The sequence below is a fragment of the Anoplopoma fimbria genome, chromosome 6 (assembly GCF_027596085.1).
Source record: "Anoplopoma fimbria isolate UVic2021 breed Golden Eagle Sablefish chromosome 6, Afim_UVic_2022, whole genome shotgun sequence".
Classification (NCBI taxonomy): Eukaryota; Metazoa; Chordata; class Actinopteri; order Perciformes; family Anoplopomatidae; genus Anoplopoma; species Anoplopoma fimbria.
The window spans coordinates 172,884-194,131 of NC_072454.1; the positions used below are offsets into that span (position 1 = coordinate 172,884).

General features: G+C 45.1%; 1 protein-coding gene across 1 annotated transcript; it reads left to right on the plus strand.

Moving 5' to 3' along the window:
• The first annotated feature begins 6,349 nt into the window (after positions 1 to 6,349).
• On the plus strand, positions 6,350 to 20,448 carry LOC129092677 (transient receptor potential channel pyrexia-like). The gene is made up of 18 exons (XM_054600694.1): positions 6,350 to 6,482; positions 6,781 to 6,879; positions 7,042 to 7,202; positions 10,764 to 10,850; positions 11,129 to 11,285; positions 12,860 to 13,021; positions 13,427 to 13,536; positions 13,706 to 13,817; positions 14,138 to 14,166; positions 14,529 to 14,620; positions 14,724 to 14,835; positions 14,952 to 15,064; positions 15,668 to 15,835; positions 16,558 to 16,676; positions 17,340 to 17,544; positions 18,237 to 18,444; positions 19,646 to 19,966; positions 20,431 to 20,448. The coding sequence occupies exons 1-18, from the start codon at positions 6,350 to 6,352 to the stop codon at positions 20,446 to 20,448; spliced, it is 2,406 nt and encodes an 801-aa protein (XP_054456669.1).
• The last annotated feature ends 800 nt before the right edge of the window (positions 20,449 to 21,248 follow it).

A 21,248-nucleotide genomic window follows, 5' to 3' on the forward strand; every position in this document is an offset into this window, starting at 1 on the left:
GGAACCCCATCCGCAATCATCACAGAGCCTCAACAGGGTCATCACACACCTGGACCTGTTAGACACATGGAGAATAAAACATCCACAATCCAGACAGTATACATGGGTGAGGGTCAGCAACAACAGGGTTAATGCAGCCAGACTAGACAGGATCTACATTTCACACAGTCTCAGCTCCAAATTACTCCACAGCAGTATAACTCCAGTGGGCTTCACTGACCACCACCTCATCACTGTTGATCTGATCATTACACCAGGTCAAAGGGGCAAATCCTACTGGCTCTTCAACAACAAGCTGCTGCAAGACAGTGCTTTCTGTCAGAGCTTTGAGAACTTTTGGCATCAGTGGAAAACCAGGAAAACTGACTTTAGTTCTCTGAAGCTGTGGTGGGAGGTTGGAAAAGCACAAGTTCGTGTTTTTGCCAACAGTACATTTCCCACTCCACTGCTAAGATTAAGGCAGCAGTTCAAGAGCTGGAGGTCAACATCAGGGATATAGAGGAGGGACTACACAGGGACTCAGATCCTGCTGCTGGTCAACTGCTGCAGGAGAAGAGGTTGGAGCTGAGCTCCTTCCTGCAGGAGAGGGTGAAGGGAGCACTTGTCAGGGCTCGTTTCCTCCAGCTGAAGGACATGGACGCCCCGAGCTTGTTCTTCTTCAACCTGGAGAGATCGGTGTCACAGAGGAAGCGGATGACCTGCCTAAGGCTTCCTGGAGGCAGGGTGACCACCAGTCCGGGCGAGATGAGGAACCATGCCATGGAGTTCTACGCTGACCTCTTTGGGGCAGAGCAGTGCAACATGGAGTGTCGGCAGGAGCGCCTGGAGGGGCTTCCTCAGCTCAACCCGGAGGAGAGAGCTGCTCTGGATTGTGAGCTGACTCTGGAGGATCTGACAGCTGCTGTCAACCACATGGCATCGGGAAGGGCACCAGGGATTGATGGTCTATCTGCTGACTTTTTCAAACGTTTCTGGAATCCCCTTGGACCTGATTTGTATTGTGTTCTAGTAGAGTGTTTCAGAGCAGGATCTCTCCCTGTCTCCTGTCAGTGAGCAGTTCTTTCCCTGCTGCCAAAGAAAGGCTTCACTTAAGAACTGGAGGCCAGTTGCCCTCCTCTGTACAGACTATAAGGTGCTTTCCAGAGCCTTATCAAATAGACTGAAGGACATCCTGGACTTAGTTGTGAACCCAGACCAAACCTATTGTGGACAACATTTTTCTCATGAGAGACACTTTGGATCTGTGTGTGAATGATAATGTAAACTTTGGGATTGTGTCTCTGGATCAGGAGAAAGCTTTTGACAGGGTGGATCACTCTTATTTGTTTTCTGCACTTAGGGCTTTTGGTTTTGGTGATGGTTTCATGGCTTGGGTTGGTTTATTGTACAGTGGTGCTCAGTGTTTGGTGAAGACAGGGGCAGGGCTGAGTCGGCCAATCCCTGTACAGCGAGGGATCAGACAGGGTTGTCCTATTTCAGGTCAACTTTATAGCTTAGCCATTGAGCCCTTGCTGTGCAGGTTGAGAGGTCGGCTCAGTGGTCTCTCACTGCCGGGGTCCTCCAGTCATGACCGTCCTCCTACTGTATCTGCTTATGCAGATGATGTATGTGTTTTTGTCTCCAGTCAGGAGGACATTCATGTTTACAGGACACCGTGTCCTCTTACGAAAAGGCCTCATCAGCACGGGTGAACTGGGCTAAGAGTGAGGCCTTGTTGGTGGGACGGTGGAGGGATCAAGCAGTGCCCAGTCTGCCTGGAGGACTTGAGTGGGGGAAAGAGGGACTGGAAGTACTGGGAGTGTTCTTGGGCACAGACGGCTTCCAAGCTAAGAACTGGGAGGGAGTGAAGGAGAAAGTGTGCGCTCGGTTGTCTAAGTGGAAATGGTTGCTACCCCAGCTGTCGTATAGGGAAGGGTTCTGGTTGCCAATAACTTAGTCGCCTCAACTCTTTGGTACAGACTTCTCGCTCTGACGCCACCAAGGGGCCTGATGGAGGACATCCAAAGAGCCATCGTGGACTTCTTCTGGTCTGGCCAGCACTGGGTCCGAGCAGCAGCTCTGTACCTGCCGGGCAAGGGCTGATTGACATCCAGTCAAAAATTGCCTCTTCCAGACTCCGGACAGCTCAAAGACTTCTGTACAACTGTGGCCCAAGCTGGCTCGACACAGCTCGACTGCTGCTGAGGAGAGCCGGGCGGTTGGGCTACGACAAGCAGCTGTTCCTCCTGCAACCGGAGAACCTGGACCTCACTGGACTTGCACCTTTTTACAGCTCCGTGCTGCAGGCATGGCAGATACTCAAAACCACACGCGCCACCATTGAGGTTCCTGGAATGTGGTTGTTTGAGGAGCCTTTGTTCTTTAACACCTTTCTAAAGGCCAAAACACTGCAATCTGCCAGCCTGGAGCCGGTCTCAGAGAGGCTGGCTGCACCAAACTGGGCCATCTGTTAAAGATGACAGCGACATCGGTGGACGACCTGAGAGGAAGCAGCAACATCACCTCCGTCAGGCTGATCTACATCACCTCCGTCAGGCTGATCAACATCACCTCCGTCAGGCTGATCTACATCTCCTCCGTCAGGCTGATCAACATCACCTCCGTCAGGCTGATCCACATCTCCTCCGTCAGGCTGATCAACATCACCTCAGTCAGGCTGATCAACAGAGTGGTGGAGGAAGTCTGTGCCGCCCTATCGGTATCCCAGAGAGCGTTTGTCGTGAACCCGGAGTACTGTTTCCCCTCTCTGACAATCACCCCCTCTGTGGGGGAGTGGCAGGAAGGAGAAAATCAGTTGCTCACTTTTATAACCCCACACCTGGACAAGTGTCAGGACTTGGGGGGGGGGAGCCGTCTACCACACCTGCGTCAAGGTTCGGAACTTGCGCTCTTTGGCAGGGATGAAGGAGTCGAGGTGGACTGAGTTCTTTGGTCCAGATGTTTCACTAAAGGCAGCTGGTCTCTGTACAAGCTGCCCGTTGAGAAGCGGACAGCAGACCTCCAGTGGAGGGTTGTACACGGAGCGATAGCTACGAACAGATACAGAGAACCTTGATCCTGAGCTGGGGGAGGGTGTTTGTTCTGCTCTCAGAGCGAAAATCTTCTACATTTATTTGTTCAGTGTCCTCGATTGTCAGCTATGTTTGAACTTTTAAAAAGGTGGTTCCAGGGTCTCGGGGAGATGTTTTCTGTTATTTTGTTCATCTTTGGTCCGCAGTATTCTGCGAAGAGGAAACACACACATACTTTGATGAACTTTTTATCTGGTGCCTCTAAGTTGGCCATCTGGCTGACACGGAGGAACCGGGCTCAGAGTGTTGGCAGTGTGGAGCTGGTTCTGGTTCTGAAGGGGCTGCTGAAGGCCCGACTCAGGGTGGAACATACTTACTACCACATGATGGACAATGTGACGGCCTTCTGCCGCATTTGGGTTGTTGGGGGTTTATGCTCCGTGGGGGAGGAGGGACAGCTGATCGTTAATCTGTGATCAGTCTATCTTTTTTCTGTGCTTTATGAATTGTTTGATTTATTTACGTTGTCCAATGCAGTAATATAGTGTCTGCCTGCAATGAAACAATAAAGGGACTTTAAAAACCTCTCCTCTCTCTCCTCCTTCTCATACTAAAACACAACTAAATACTAAGGTTTAGTAGCTCTTTCATCTAAATGGAGGATACAAACTCACTTTTGTCCTTTTTCATCTTATTTATCATAAACTTTTAAAATCAGCCTGTAAACTCTAATATTTAGATTCATATTTAGATTAATGTTTGGATTCATATTTAGATTAATATTTAGATTCATGTTTAGATTCATATTTAGATTAATGTTTAGATTAATATTTAGATTCATGTTTAGATTCATATTTAGATTAATGTTTGGATTCATATTTAGATTAATGTTTAGATTAATATTTAGATTCATGTTTGGATTCATATTTAGATTAATATTTAGATTCATGTTTAGATTAATATTTAGATCAATATTTAGATTCATATTTAGATTCATATTTAGACCTGGGGTCTGCTTGTGTTCCTCAGTATGGGCGGTACCAGCAGTACGGGGCCGAGGAGTGCCTGCTGATGAATGGAGGTCTGATGTGTCCGTCACCTGGCTGTGGGGCGGGGCTTATCCCACCTGAGGGTAGCAGGAGGGTGCAGTGTGACAGACAGCTCGGCTGTGGCTTCGTCTTCTGCAAACACTGCAGGGAGGAGTACCATGAGGGGGCGTGTCTCACTGGGCAGACCCCGCCCATTGCTGAAGCCTCTCAGGTGAGCTGACCAATCAGGTACTTTTAATGTATCCTGCATGACATCATAACCTCAATGAACAACATCATACATGACATCATAACCTCTATGAACAACATCATACATGACATTATAACCTCTATGAACATCATTCATGACATCATAACCTCTATGAACATCATACATGACATCATAACCTCTGAACATCATACATGACATCATAACCTCTATGAACATCATACATGACATCATAACCTCTATGATCTCCTCTCTTCCTCCTCCTCTCTTCCTCAGGGTTTCATGGTGGAGGAGGAGGCGTCTCTTAGAGGGAGGTGGGATCGAGCCTCCCTACTCCTCCTGCAGGAGTCGACTAAACGCTGTCCTCAGTGTTCGGTTCCTGTGGAGAGAGACGGTAACCGTTTACTCATCAGTCTCAGTACTGTTAGTCCTGTAAGAAGTACTGTATGAAGTACTGTATGAAGTACTGTGTTGTCTCCCCCTGCAGGCGGCTGCATGCACATGCGGTGTCCTCTGTGCAGAGCCGACTGGTGTTGGCTCTGTGGCGTCTCCTGGAACACAGAATGTATGGGGAACCACTGGTTCGGATAAAAATCAGCAGCTTCACATCTCCTGCCGAAAATCTCTCGAGCAGCTATGATGAGCAGCTGGGAATCAAACCGCCGACATCTTTGTTCATTTCTCCTTTAACTTGTATAACATGTTGATAACATGTATAAGTATCAACGTTTCCTTTGCATTCTCTGTCTGTCAGAATCAAAAAATCTGTTTATTAGAATACATAAGTCAGATTGTTCTTTTTGCCAGTGGTTAAATGTTTTTAAACCAAAGATGAAATAAAAACTTTATTTATCTGTGAAAAATCAAACAGACAACAAACAAACAGCTTGATGGGATCATTTCTTCTATTTTCAAAATTGAGTCAGTACGTATAGAGCATAGTCCTGTCCAAGTCATGTGACCTTGGAGGAGCTCCTTTATGGTCTAACATGAAGTCATGTGACCGTGGAGGAGCTCCTTTATGGTCTAACATGAAGTCATGTGACCGTGGAGGAGCTCCTTTATGGTCTAACATGTAGTCATGTGACCGTGGAGGAGCTCCTTTATGGTCTAACATGTAGTCATGTGACCGTGGTGGAGCTCCTTTATGGTCTAACGTGAGCTTTTTACTTTACACTTTAAACATCATAAAAGTGGAGTTAATTTGTGAAGATTATGTTGATGAACAAAACCTGTAAAATCATAAACATTTGTTTTACACAGAGATAATTTTCTGTAATAATCCAGAATCTAATGGAAGAATCTCATTGGCTGTTTGTGGAGGGAACCAGTGATGATGACTTCCTGTTGGACTAAGACCCACTCTGCCTCTGATTGGTCAGTTCTCGTTGCCTTTGTTAGTTGGGTTGGTCAGGTTTGGTTAGATTAAGGTAAGAATGTCAGGGAAAGCCAATCAGCTCTGCGGTGGTCTCTGGAGGTCTGAGGAGGATCACAAACTGAATTAGACCAGCGTGAGACACTGGAGTGTTAACATATAGCTCATGTGTCTCAGCTGTCCCAAAGGAGGACGGTTGGTTTTACAAATTCAAAGTTTATAAAACTATTTCTGTTGATGCCGTTGGTTTCATTCAGATTCTTCTGTTTTATGAAATAAGTCTGTTTTGTTCCACCTGAGACTGGGACCTGGACCTGGATCCTCCACCCACTGATAAGATGAACCATAAACCTTTTAGCATGGCAGCAGACTGATAAAGGTCACCGTCAGCTGTCTTTATGGTTTTGTTTTGTGCGGCTGAAGCTCAGAATTCCGACAGATCCAGATCAGCTCAGTCCTTCAGTATCACGCGGTGAAGATCAGAGACAATTCATGGCTGATTTGAGTTTTTTGTCCAGAATCGAGGACAGAAGGTACACAACCTTGAGACAATTCTGACAGGTCTGGCAGGTTTCAGGAAATCTATCTGGGTACAGGAAGTCAATCAAGTCCCGACAGTCCAACAGATTTCAGAAGTCTAAGCAGGTTTGTGGAGGTCTGGCAGGTTTAAGAAAGTCCTTTTGGACAGAAGCTCAACAGAACCAGGATGAAGAGGGGCCCCATTGCCGGTCTGACGGGTCTGCAGAATCCTGGACTGGAGCTGGAGATGACAGGAAGCATCAACAGAATCCAGGTGAGTCTGAGCCAGAACCAGAGCCAGGTCCAACCTAAGTCTGAGAGCTTGTTTCAGTCACCTTGGACTCCCAGCTGGGTGGAGCTTAAGTCATGATAATGAACTTTATTCAACTGCCTGGTTCACCAGCAAGCACAAAACAAACAACTGTTTCACTTATGATCGACATCCCGTGACTAGTAACACTGGGGCTACTGTGTTCACCGGTGCCTTCAGGTCTCTGTCCGTCTTCAGGTCCCTGTGTGTCTTCATATTTCTGTATGTCTTCAGATCTCTGTCAGTCTTCAGGACTCTGTATCTTTCAGGTGTTTTGAGATTGTCTTCAGGTGTCTATATGTTTTCAGGTCTCAGGGTGTCCTCAGGTTTCGGGGTGTCCTCAGGTCTCGGGCTGTCCTCAGGGGTCCAGGTCTTCAGTTTCAGCAGCAGTGAAGGCTGCAGCTCGGGTGGGCGTCGTACTCCTGCCATCGATGGAAGCAGAGAAGAAGAAAACTGACAGGTGACACAGACCCAGAGTCCATGAGTTTGTTCATATATGGATTCATTACAATTTAAATATCAATAATGTTTCAAAATATATAATAATATTATTTAATATCATTGTTCAGGTGTTCAGCTGGGGATAAAGTACAGAGGTCTGGCTGACGATGATGAAGGCAGCGAAGTGCAGAGGGATGAAACTGACACAACGAATAGAAACCAACAGCTGAATAAAAAACTGCTGAATCACTTTAGACAACTGGCTGCTACCAACCAGGACACTGACCAGGTAACACTGACCAGGTAACACCAACCAGATAACACTAACCAGATAACACTGACCAGATAACACTAACCAGATAACACTAACCAGATAACACCGACCAGATAACACTGACCAGATAACACTGACCAGGTAACACTGACCAGGTAACACTGACCAGATAAACTGACCAACCAGATAACACTGACCAGATAACAACCAGATAACACTGACCAGATAACACTAACCAGATAACACTGACCAGATAACACTAACCAGATAACACTAACACTAACCAGACCAGATAACACTGACCAGGTAACACTGACCAGATAACACCAACCAGATAACACCAACCAGATAACACCAACAGATAACACTGACCATAACACTAACCAGATAACCAGATAACACTAACCAGATAACACTGACCAGATAACACTAACCAGATAACACTAACAGATAACAGGTAACACTGACCAGGTAACACTGACCAGGACCAGATAACACCAACCAGATAGACCAGATAACACACCAGATAACACTGACCAGATAACTAACAGATAACAACCAGATAACACTGACCAGATAACACCAACCAGATAACACCAACCAGATAACACCAACCAGATAACACTGACCAGGTAACACTGACCAGATAACACCAACCTGACCAGATAACACCAACCAGATAACACCAACCAGATAACACTGACCAGGTAACACTGACCAGATAACACTGACCAGATAACACTAACCAGATAACACTGACCAGATAACACTAACCAGATAAAAATTCAATTCAATTCAGTTTATTTTGTGTAGCCCAGAATCCCAAATTACAAATTTGCCTCAGAGGGCTTTACAATCTGTACACATGCGACATCCTCTGTCCTTAGACCCTCACATCCTCTGTCCTTAGACCCTCACATCGGCACAGGGAAAAACTCCCTTAAAAAAAACCTTTAACAGGGAGAAAAAAGGAAGAAACCTATGGGAGAGCGACAGAGGAGGGATCCTTCTCCCAGGATGGACAGAAGTCAATAGATGTCATGTGTACAGAATGAACAGCATAACAGAGATACAACACATTCAATGTATATGACATAAATGATTCATATAATAAGAGTAGTAAGCAGAGTAACGAAGGAAAACATTAAGACTACTTATAATAACAGCAGCAATTATTATAGTAGAATTATAATTATGAAATAGGGAATAGTAATAGTAATGTGACTAATAATAATAATCGAAGTAGCAGTGGGTGTCAGCCGGGTCACAGCATCAGGGGCACGACTACGGTCCAGGTACCACAACGATTCATGGAAACCTGCAAAGCGAGAAAGCACAAGGACTCCAGGGAGGAAGCAAAGTCAATAAGCGTAATAGTACAGGGAATAATAATAGTAATGTGACTAATAATGATAATAATAATAGTAATGTGACTAATAATGATAGTGGTAGTAGCAGTGGGTGTCAACAGGGCCTCAGCAGGTGGCACGATGACAGTCCAAATTTAACCCCGATTCCTGGGAACCTGCGAGGCGAGAAAGCACAAGGACTCCGGTTAAGAAGCAAAATCAGTAATGTGCATAAATATGGTAAATGGTAAATGGACTGTATTTTTGTATAGCGCTTTTCTAGTCTTCCGACCACTCAAAGCGCTTTTACATTACTAATCATTCACCCATTCACACCCATTCATACACTGATGACAGGAGCTACCATGCAAGGTGCCACCTGACCATCAGGACCCTAACTAACATTCATACACATACATACACCGCAGGAACAGCCTGCGGGAGCAATTTGGGGTTAAGTGTCTTGCCCAAGGACACATCGACATGGACTGCCAGAGCCAGGGATCGAACTGCCGATCCTCTGATTGGGGACGACCCTGCTCTCCACTGAGCCACAGCCGCCCTAGGAGATTAATACATAAAGAAGGAGGGATAGAAGAGGAGAGAGGAGCTCAGTGTATCCTAGGTAGTCCCCGGCTTTCAAGGCATATAGCATTACATTACATTATTACATTACAGTCATTTAGCAGACGCTTTTATCCAAAGCGACTTACAGGAAGTGTATTCAACATAGGTATTCAAGAGAACTACTAGTCACCAGAAGTCATAAGTGCATCTCCTTTCTTAAACAAGCATCTCAAAGCATAAGCCAGAGCAAAAGTATAGTGCAGAGGCAGATTACTACGAAAACAATAATTGCAACAGACTAATCCGAATATAGTAAGTGCTACAAACTACTACGAATAGGATAAGTGCAGTAAACAAATACAAATTCAATAAGTGCAGCGAACTGATACGAATACAGTAAGTGCTACGAGGAAGGCTCCGGGTAGTACTTCTTGAAGAGGTGAGTTTTCAGCCTGCGCCTAAAGATGGGCAGCGACTCTGCTGTCCTGACGTCAGTGGGGAGTTCATTCCACCACTGAGGGGCCAGGACAGAAAAAGCTGTGACCGGGTGGATCGGCCGGAGGGACCTCTGAGCGACGGGGCAACCAGTCGCCCGAGGCAGCAGAGCGAAGTGGTCGGGCAGGGGTGTAGGGCTTGACCAAGGCCTGGAGATAGGAAGGAGCTGTTCCTTTCACTGCCCTGTAGGCTAGCACCAGAGTCTTAAACTGGATGCGAGCTCTTACAGGGAGCCAGTGTAGAGAACGGAGAAGGGAAGTTGTGTGATAACAGCATATCTAGGGGCTGGACCAGGGAGAACCTGAACCAGCCCTAACTATAAGCGCTATCACAAAGGAAGGTCTTAAGCCTGAACCATAACACTGACCAAGTAACTCCGTCCAGGTAACACTGACCAGATAACACCGACCAGGTAACACTGACCAGGTAACTCCGTCCAGGTAACACTGACCAGGTCTCTTTGTGTCTTTTGTCTTTGTTTGTCTTTGTGTGTCTTCTGTCTATTTTTGTCTTTGTGTATCCTTTGTTTTTGTGTGTCTTTTGTCTTTGTTTGTCTCTGTGTGTCCTTTGTCTTTGTGTGTCTTCTGTCTATTTTTGTCTTTGTGTGTCCTTTGTTTTTGTGTGTCTTTTGTCCTTGTTTGTCTCTGTGTGTCCTTTGTCTTTGTGCGTCTTTTATCTCTGTGCCTGTGTGTCTTTTGTCTCTGTGTGTCCTTTTGTCTTTGTGTGTCTTTATGTTTCTTTTGTCTTTGTTTGTCTTTGTGTGTCCTTTGTCTTTGTGTGTCCTTTGTCTTTGTGTGTCTTTATGTTTCTTTTGTCGTTGTTTGTCTCTGTGTGTCTTTTGTCTCTGTGTGTCCTTTGTCTTTGTGTGTCCTTTATCGTTGTTTGTCTCTGTGTGTCTTTTGTCTTTGTGTGTCTTTATATGTTTTTATGTTTCTTTTGTCTTTGTTTCTTTATGTGTTTTTTGTCTTTTTTCTTCATGTGTCATTTGTCTTTGGTCTGTTTGTCTCTGTGTGTCTTTGTTTGTCTTTGTTTGTCTTTGTTTGTCTTTGTTTGTCTTTTGTCTTTGTGTGTCTTTTGTATTTTGTCTTTATGTGTCTTTTGTCTTTGTTCGTCTTTGTGTGTTTTGTTTGTCTTTTGTCTTTCTGTCTTTATGTGTTGTGTTCAGGTGGACTTTGACTTTCTGGATAAGGTGATCTCAGAAGGAGCAGATCCCAACAGCTCAGACAGATATGGACAGACCATCCTGCATGAGGTCATCATTCATTCTTTGTTTACAGTTCAACCCTTACAGTTAAACAGTGCCGTTATAAACCAGTTACACACCGCAGCACTGAATGCATCTTTACAACAACAACAACAACACCAACTGGTTCACTTTGTTCTGATTTCAGTTTTTTATTTGTACATTCGGAGACAAACTTAAGATTTTATTTGTGACATGAAGTCATGTTTTTCTTATGATCTCTAGTGTTAACATGTTGTTCATACGTTCACCATCACACACGCTAACACCGGTGTGTGTGTGTTCAGATCTCCAGAGCTTGGAGTGTGGATGTGATGCGGTTCTTTTTGGACCGGGGATCAGACCTCCTCCGACCAGATCAGTTTGGAGTCACTGCACTCCACGTGGCCTCGGCGCTGGACTACCAAGACATGGTCCAGTTCCTGCTGGACCGAAAAGGTCTGTGTGGACGATTCCTGGTACCTGTACAAACACCCAGGATATATTCTGGTTATCTGGTTTAACTAACCCTAACAACCAAACCCTATGAACAGTCCTACTAGTTATCTGGTTTAACTAACCCTAACAACCAGATCCTCTAAAGGGTCCTACTAGTTATCTTGTTTAACTAACCCTAACAACCAGATCATCTTAACATTCCCCCTGGTTATCTGGTTTAACTAACCCTAACAACCAGATCCTCTAAACGTCCCTACTAGTTATCTGGTTTAACTAACCCTAACAACCAAACCCTATGAACAGTCCTACTAGTTATCTGGTTTAACTAACCCTAACAACCAGATCATCTAAAGGGTCCTACTAGTTATCTTGTTTAACTAACCCTAACAACCAGATCATCTTAACATTCCCCCTGGTTATCTGGTTTAACTAACCCTAACAACTAGATCCTCTAAACGGTCCTACTGGTTATCTGGTTTAACTAACCCTAACAACCAGATCCTCTAAACGGTCCTACTGGTTATCTGGTTTAACTAACACTAACAACCAAACCCTATGAACAGTCCTACTAGTTATCTTGTTTAACCAACCCTAACAACCAGATCCTCTAAAGGGTCCTACTAGTTATCTTGTTTAACTAACCCTAACAACCAGATCCTCTAAACGGTCCTACTGGTTATCTGGTTTAACTAACCCTAACAACCAAACCCTATGAACAGTCCTACTAGTTATCTTGTTTAACTAACCCTAACAACCAGATCCTCTAAAGGGTCCTACTAGTTATCTTGTTTAACTAACCCTAACAACCAGATCCTCTAAACGGTCCTACTGGTTATCTGGTTTAACTAACCCTAACAACCAAACCCTATGAACAGTCCTACTAGTTATCTTGTTTAACTAACCCTAACAACCAGATCATCTTAACAGTCCTACTAGTTATCTGGTTTAACTAACCCTAACAACCAGATCCTCTAAAGGGTCCTACTAGTTATCTTGTTTAACTAACCCTAACAACCAGATCATCTTAACATTCCCCCTGGTTATCTGGTTTAACTAACCCTAACAACCAGATCCTCTAAATGGTCCTACTGGTTATCTGGTTTAACTAACCCTAACAACCAGATCCTCTAAATGGTCCTACTGGTTATCTGGTTTAACTAACCCTAACAACCAGATCCTCTAAACGTCCCTACTAGTTATCTAGTTTAACTAACCCTAACAACCAGATCCTCTAAATGGTCCTACTAGTTATCTGGTTTAACTAACCCTAACTACCTGTTCCCTCTAAATGTGAATCATCTGTGTTTTTGTAGAGCTGAATATTTTTGGTCTGCTGCTGAAATGCACAGAAATGTTTGAACACTGATTGTTCAGCAGCATTCAACAACTTAAACTGAAAGACTCATGGGGGCTGTAGCTGTTGACTGTTCAGGTCAGATCAGTTCTACGGTTCCTGATCAATAGGTGTGTGTGTGTGTGTGTGTGTGTGTGTGTGTGTGTGTGTGTGTGTGTGTGTGTGTGTGTGTGTGTGTGTGTGTGTGTGTGTGTGTGTGTGTGTGTGTGTGTGTGTGTGTCCTCAGCTGATCCAGAGGCTCGGACTTTTCTGGACCAGCAGAGTCCTCTTCACTACGCTGCCAAGAACGATGCTGTCGGTTCCATCAGACTGCTGCTGAAGGCCGGAGCCTCCGTCAGCTGCACCGACTACAAAGAGAGAACACCACTGCAGCTCTCTGCCAACCTGGGTACTACTGACATCACTACTGACATCACTACTGACATCACTACTGACATCACTACTGACACCACTACTGACATCACTACTGACCTCATTACTGACATCACTACCTAAATTGACTCGACTGACTCTAGTGACTCTACTTGCTCTTGATTCTCCAGTGATCAGGAGGTGTCAGTTGTTCTGCTCACAGTTTGAGATCACAGAGGGGCTGATGAGCTCATGATCTTGAACTGAAAGCCATCTTTGAACATGAACTGTATCTGAAGGGAAGTCAAACGTATTCACTTCTCCTTCTTGGCCTCTGTGATAAAAGTACCTGGTCAGTGTGGGTCTGTGGTCCAGAATAATAAATGGGCTTTGGAAGTGCCCAGAACTCTACTGACACAAGTTCTGTCTGTGATGTTTTCAGAGCGCAGTGAAGCAGCTCGGGTGCTGTTGGAGCTCGGGGCGGAGGCAGGGACAATGGACTCTGATGGACAGCTCTGTATAACTGCTCTGATTGGCCGGATGAGTCCAGTGGTAACAAAGTCCCGTCTACCGACCGATACCAGGGCTGTGATTGGTCCAGAGTCATTATGAAAACTGTTTACATTTGAATTCAGAACATGTTGTAAAATGTGGAAAGATGGATAGAACTGAAAGCAATAGAACCGTAAGAACGTATCATGGAGTTGTTTGTTGTGTTCAGGCCCAGCTGGCGCTCAGTCAGTTCCATGTGACGGACAGAATGACCAGACAGGAGTACTTCTACCTGAACCTGCTGGAACCGGAACCACACCCACCGAGGACCCACCAGCAAGGTAACACTGTAGCACTGCTACTGCAGTGCTGCTTGATTACTACAGTACTAGTACCTGAACCTGCTGGGTCTTCACTCACTTGAGACCCACCAGCATGGTAACACTGCAACTTCTGCTTTTCTAGTACTACGACAGGTTTACTACAGTACTCCTGCTGGAACTGAAACCAGTTTTCAAATTGGAAACCCACAAAGTGATTTTGCTGGAATACCACTGCAATACAACTATAGTAGTGTTACATATAATAGTACTACTCATGATAAAGTGCTGTCTCACTGAATGTCCTGTCTGTCTGACTGAGCATCTGTTGTGTTTTGTAGAAGCAGCCATCAGTGAACCGACGTCTCCAGTGAGTTCGTTCACTTACCTGTAGTATATGTGTACACACAGTATACAGTAAACAATGTACAGTCTACAATGTACAATAAATAGTGCACAGAATACAGAGAACAGTGTACCATGGACAGTTTATAATGTACACTATACAATGTATAGTGTACAGTAAATAGTGTAAAGTATACAGTATACAGTATACAGTAAATAGTGTAAAGTATACAGTATATAAACAGTAGTAACAGTAAAGTGTAAAGTATACAGTATACAGTAAACAGTGTAAAGTATACAGTATACAGTATACAGTATACTGTGTGGTTTGCAACGTTTTGCTTTATACTGTATACTCTTATGTCTTACCTGTCTCTTGTCCCTCAGCTGGAGGTAGTGGTGCATCATGGGAAACTGGACCTCATCATGAATCCAGTCTTTCTCAAACTGATCCAGGTCAAGTGGAAACTGTACGGCAGGTAAACTCCAGTTTGATTGGTCACTGCTCTACCTGTCTTTCTTTCTGTACCTGTCTGGCTGTCCATCTGTCTCTACCTGTCTGTCTCTCTGTACTACTGCCAGATTAGGGGCGTGGCTTCTTCTCATCCTAAACTTCCTGTTCAACGTCTCATGGACAACCGTCGCCATCTCCATCTCTGTGTACCGAGACTCGTATCGCTACGACCTCCCCCAGGTGACCTGTCTGTCTCTACCTGTCTCCACCTGTCTGCACCTGTCTCCACCTGTCTGTCTGTATCTTTACCTGTCTCCACCTGTCTGCACCTGTCTCCACCTGTCTCTCTGTCTCAGGACTGGTGGCGGGTCCTCCTCGTGGTCCTGGCGCTCCTCTTGACTCTGGAGGAGGTGCTGAGGGAAATACAGGACATCCTGCGTTCAAGGAGGAAGCTCCGCCTCTGGCAACGGTGGGGGGAGCGTCGTCTCCATGACGACCTGAGCTGCTCTCATCCCATGTGGCCTCAGGTACAAGAGACAGGTTTAAAGGGACAGTTCAGCATTTAAAAACATCGGGTATAATAATGTGTGTGTGTGTGTGTGTGTGTGTGTGTGTGTGTGTGTGTGTGTGTGTGTGTGTGTGTGTGTGTGTGTGTGTGTGTGTGTGTGTGTGTGTGTGTGTGTGTGTGTGTGTGTGGGCCAGGACAAGGTTTTCCTTTTGGATCAGAACAAACAGATTCACAGGATAAGAGGAAGCTACAGCCAGGACCTGTAACACAACACACACACACACACACACACACACACACACACACACACAACAAACACATTCACAGGATACACACACACATACACACACACACACACAGCACACACACACACACACAGACACACACACACACACACACACACATATATAATATTATATTGATATTGAGATGGATCACAACGACCTAAAGCGGGGGGGCGATGGCCCCTCCTCCTCCTTCCTTTGATCTCCATCTGAAACGGTTGCTGAGCTTTCCGGCCAACAGATGGAGGAACGTGTTCTAATCATTCATGTTCCGTGTCAGGAACGTCTTTGATTGGCTCGTCTACTCTCTTCTGACGGCGTCCTTCAGCGTCCACATGGCCGATGTCATCCGTCCGTCCGTCCGTCTTCACACCTCCAGCCTCCGTCTGTTCTCCGTCACTGTCATCTTCCTGTGGCTGAGACTGATGAAGCACGTCAGAGCCTTCAGGTACTCACTCTCTCACTCTCTCACTCTCTCACTCAATCACTCTCTCACTCTCTCACTCTCTCACTCAATCATTCTCTCACTCTCTTACTCTCTCTCTCTCACTCACTCAATCACTCACTCACTCTCTCACTCTCTCACTCAATCATTCTCTCACTCAATCACTCTTTCACTCACTCACTCTCTCACTCTCTCACTCTCTCACTCTCTCACTCGCTCTCTCATCCTCTCACTCTCTCTCTCACTCGCTTCCTCAATCACTCTCTCACTCTCTCACTCTCTCACTCTCTCACTCTCTCACTCAATCATTCTCTCACTCACTCTCTCACTCACTCACTCACTCACTCTCTCACTCAATCACTCTCTCAGTCTCTCACTCTCTCACTCTCTCACTGACTTACTCTCTCAGTCATTCTCTCACTCACTCTCTCACTCACTTACTCTCTCACTCACTTACTCTCTCAATCACTCAATCACTCACTCATTCTCTCACTCTCTCAGTCATTCTCTCGCTCACTCTCTCACTCACTTACTCTCTCAATCACTCAATCACTCACTCATTCTCTCACTCTCTCACTCTCTCACTCTCTCACTCACTTACTCTCACTCACTCACTCTCTCTATCACTCACTCACTCACTCACTCACTCTCTCTGTCTCTCTCTCTCTCTCACACTCTCTCTCACTCTCACTCACTCTCTCTCTCACTCACTCACTCACTCACAGGTTGATGGGTCCGTTCATCGTCATGTTGGGCAGCATCATCGGGGATGTGATGCGTTTCCTGTTCCTCTATGCTGAGATCTTTATTCCATACGCCTGCAGCTTCTGGATCGTATTTGGAGGTTTGTTTGTCAATAAGGTGTTAATAACACATTCATTACATTAATAATATTATTAACATTATTAACATTATTAACATTATTAACATTATAAACATTATTAACATTATTAACATTATAAAAATTATTACCATTATAACCATTATAAACATTATTAACATTAACATTATTAACATTATTAACATTATTACTAAACAATAACAATAACATTATTAACATTATTACATTATTAACATTATTAACATTATAACAATATTAACATTATTAACATTATTAACATTATTAACATTATTAACATTATAAACATTATTAACATTATTAACATTATTTATCACAATAACATTATTAACATTATTACCAACACAATAACATTATTAACATTATTAACATTATTACCAACACAATAACATTATTAACATTATTAACATTATTAACATTATTAACATTATTACTATCACAATAACATTATTAACATTATTACCAACACAATAACATTATTAACATTATTAACATTATTACTAATAATTAATGCACTTTTTAATAAACAAAATTAATGAACAAATTTATCAACATTGTTTACATTATTAACGTCCATTAGACTCATTAGATGAATGGACTTATTAATGAATAGACTAATTGATTAACAAACTAATGTTCTCTCTCCAGGCTCCTCCACCGTTCCCAGCATGCAGTCTGTCTCCGGACTGCTCTACAGTCTGTACCGCATCACCCTGGTGGACGAGTACGAGTACGCTGCCATGGTAACGGTGGACGGTGTCATGGCTCCTCTGCTGTGTGGGACCTTCCTGGCTGCATCCTCCATCCTGTGTGTCAACCTGCTGATAGCCCTGCTCACCGACACCTTCCAGAGGTCTGTGGTACCACCTGTCTGTCATGACCTGTTTGTCCTCACCTGTCTGTCCTCACCTGTCTGTCCTCACCTGTCTGTTCTCACCTGTCTGTCCTGACCTGTCTGTTCTCACCTGTCTGTCATGACCTGTCTGTTCTCACCTGTCTGTCCTCACCTGTCTGTCCTCACCTGTCTGTTCTCACCTGTCTGTCATGACCTGTCTGTTCTCACCTGTCTGTCCTGACCTGTCTGTTCTCACCTGTCTGTCATGACCTGTCTGTTCTCACCTGTCTGTCATGACCTGTTTGTCCTCACCTGTCTGTCCTGACCTGTCTGTTCTCACCTGTCTGTCATGACCTGTTTGTCCTCACCTGTCTGTCCTCACCTGTCTGTCCTGACCTGTCTGTTCTCACCTGTCTGTCATGACCTGTTTGTCCTCACCTGTCTGTCCTCACCTGTCTGTCATCACCTGTCTGTTCTCACCTGTCTGTCATGACCTGTTTACCCTCACCTGTCTGCTCTCACCTGTCTGTCCTCACCTGTTTGTCATCACCTGTCTGCTCTCACCTGTCTATCATCACCTGTTTGTCCTCACCTGTCTGCTCTCATCTTTCTGTCCTCACCTGTCTGCTCTCACCTGTCTGTCCTCACCTGTCTGTCCTCACCTGTCTGAACTGATGATATATGCTAATGTTCGTGTATGTATATATCAGGGTGCACGGTAACTCCCAGGCTATCGCTGTGATGCAGCAGGCCGCCGTCATCCTGCAGGTCGAGGAATCGATGCCCCTCCTCCGCCGTTTCTATGACAACCAGTTCATCTCCAACCACTGCGCTCCGTGGGCCGACGCCCACAACGATGACATCACCTCAAACTCCCGTTACCATGGGGAGATGGGCCGCATCACCACGCAGATCAAAGTTAGTGTCTGGAGAACCAAAGTGTTCTTCATGAGGACAAACGTCTCAAAGGGTTCTTCATGAGGACACTTTGAAAAGAAGTCAACATGTTCTTTACTTCACTGAGGAGAGCTGGCTCAGAGGGGGGATGTCTCCTCACCTCACCTCACCTCACCTCACCTCACCTCACCTCACCACCTGACCTCACCTCACCTCACCTCACCTGACCTGACCTGACCTCACCTCACCTCACCTCACCTCACCTCACCTGACCTCACCTCACCTCACCTCACCTCACCTCACCTCACCTCACCTCACTCTCACCTCACCTCATCTCATCTCATCTCATCTCACCTCACCTTATCTCACATCTCATCTCTCACCTCACCTCACCTCACCTCACCTCACCTCACCTCACCTGACCTCACCTCACCTCACCTCACCTCTCATCTCACCTCACCTCACCTCACCTCACCTCACCTCACCTCACCTCACCTCACCTCACCTCACCTCTCACCTCACCTCACCTCACCTCACCTCACCTCACCTCACCTCACCTCACCTCACCTCACCTCATCTCATCTCCTCACCTCACCTCACCTCACCTCACCTCACCTCACCTCACCTCACCTCACCTCACCTCACCTCACCTCACCTCATCTCATCTCATCTCACCTCTCACCTCACCTCACCTCACCTCACCTCACCTCACCTCACCTCCTCACCTCATCTCATCTCATCTCATCTCATCTCATCTCACCTCACCTTATCTCACCTCACCTCATCTCATCTCACCTCACCTCACCTCACCTCACCTCACCTCACCTCACCTCACCTCATCTCATCTCATCTCATCTCATCTCATCTCATCTCATCTTATCTTATCTTACCTCCCCCCACCTCCACACGTGTCTCATCTGTGTGAACAGAAGAGCTGCCAGGTCTATGGAAAGGAATAGAATAAAGTACAATTTCATTTGTTGGTTTCAAAATATTTCCACTGTTAGAAATAAATATATAAATATATAAATATATAAATATATAAATATATAAATATATAAATATATAAATATATAAATATATAAATATATAAATGTGTGTGTGTGTGTGTGTGTGTGTGTGTGTGTGTGTGTGTGTGTGTGTGTGTGTGTGTGTGTGTGTGTGTGTGTGTGTGTGTGTGTGTCCTGTAGGAGACTCTGGATCAGTTCTTGGTTCTGCACAGAGACATGGAGACAGTTGGAGGTTCTGGGTGAGTTTCTACATGTTCAGACTGATCAATGGGGCCATGTTTGAATGCTCATTATACAAAAACCAGACGGCAACGGATGGAACGCCAAAGTCAAGGCTTCAAGATGGCGTTCCACAAACCAGCAGTCACGGTGGCACGCCCACTACAGTCTGCTGTGCCGCCACCTCCCACGCTAAAGAGGCATACACCACCTCCCACGCTAAAGAGGCACCACCTCCCACCACCTCCCACGCTAAAGAGGCATACACCACCTCCCACGCTAAAGAGGCATACACCACCTCCCACGCTAAAGAGGCATACAGTGTGTGTGTGTGTGTGTGTGTGTGTGTGTGTGTGTGTGTGTGTGTGTGTGTGTGTGTGTGTGTGTGTGTGTGTGTGTGTGTGTGTGTGTGTTTGTTAATCAACGGGTCCAAACTAGACTCTATGAATAGAAACATATTTAAATCAACAGGAGCAGCTCATTTGGTTTTCTCTCTACCAGAGTCCACACGAACCAGAACCAGAACCAAGAGCTTCAGGACCAGAACCAGAACCAATATCTTCAGGACCAGGACCAGAACCAGAACCAAGAGCTTCAGGACCAGAACCAGAACCAGGAGCTTCAGGACCAGAACCAGAACCAGGAGCTCCAGGCGATCCGATCCGAGCTGCAGCAGCTCCGGACTCTGGTCCTGAAGCTGGTTGAGAACAGGACTGAAGAATATTTAGAATGAAGTACTAATAAATGAAATACTCTTTTCTGATCTCTGTTACTTTAGTCTGTCAAGAAGTATTAAAGGTTTTAATGTACTTCTACTTCATGTACTTTTGTGTCTCTCTTCTTCACTGTTGGTCCAACGTTTGACGAACTAACGTTGTGAGGTACTTCTACTTTACTTTAGTATTTCCATGTACACTCTATTTCTAAACAACTACATCACTTTTTACTGTACATCTCAGAGGTACATATTGTACTTTTTACTGTACTACATCTCAGAGGTACATATTTTACTTCATATTGTACTACATCACAGAGGTACATATTCAATTCAGTTTATTTTGTATAGCCCAAAATCACAAATTACAAATTTGCCTCAGAGGGCTTTACAATCTGAACACATCCTCTGTCCTTCACAGACCCTCACATCCTCTGTCCTTAGACCCTCACATCCTGTCCTGTCCTTAGACCCTCACATCCTCTGTCCTTAGACCCTCACATCCTCTGTTCTTACACCCTCACATCCTCTGTCCTTACACCCTCACATCCTCTGTCCTTAGACCCTCACATCCTCTGTTCTTACACCCTCACATCCTCTGTTCTTACACCCTCACATCCTCTGTCCTTAGACCCTCACATCCTCTGTCCTTAGACCCTCACATCCTCTGTCCTTACACCCTCACATCCTCTGTCCTTAGATGCTTCTCCCAGGATGGACAGAAGTCAATAGATGTCATGTGTACAGAATGAACAGCATAACAGAGATACAACACATTAAATGTATATAATAATAATAATTAAGCCTTTATTAGTCCCACAATGGGGAAATTCGGTTCTCTGCATTTGACCCATCCCGGAGGAGCAGTGGGCTACAATGAA

Excerpts from the sequence above, each read along its gene's own strand:
- LOC129092677 (XM_054600694.1), top strand. The coding sequence starts at position 6,350 with ATGAAGAGGGGCCCCATTGCCGGTCTGACGGGTCTGCAGAATCCTGGA. Across the intron at positions 7,203-10,763 it reads CCAACCAGGACACTGACCAG|GTGGACTTTGACTTTCTGGA; the intron begins GTAACACTGACC and ends TGTTGTGTTCAG. Across the intron at positions 15,065-15,667 it reads AAGCTCCGCCTCTGGCAACG|GAACGTCTTTGATTGGCTCG; the intron begins GTGGGGGGAGCG and ends GTTCCGTGTCAG.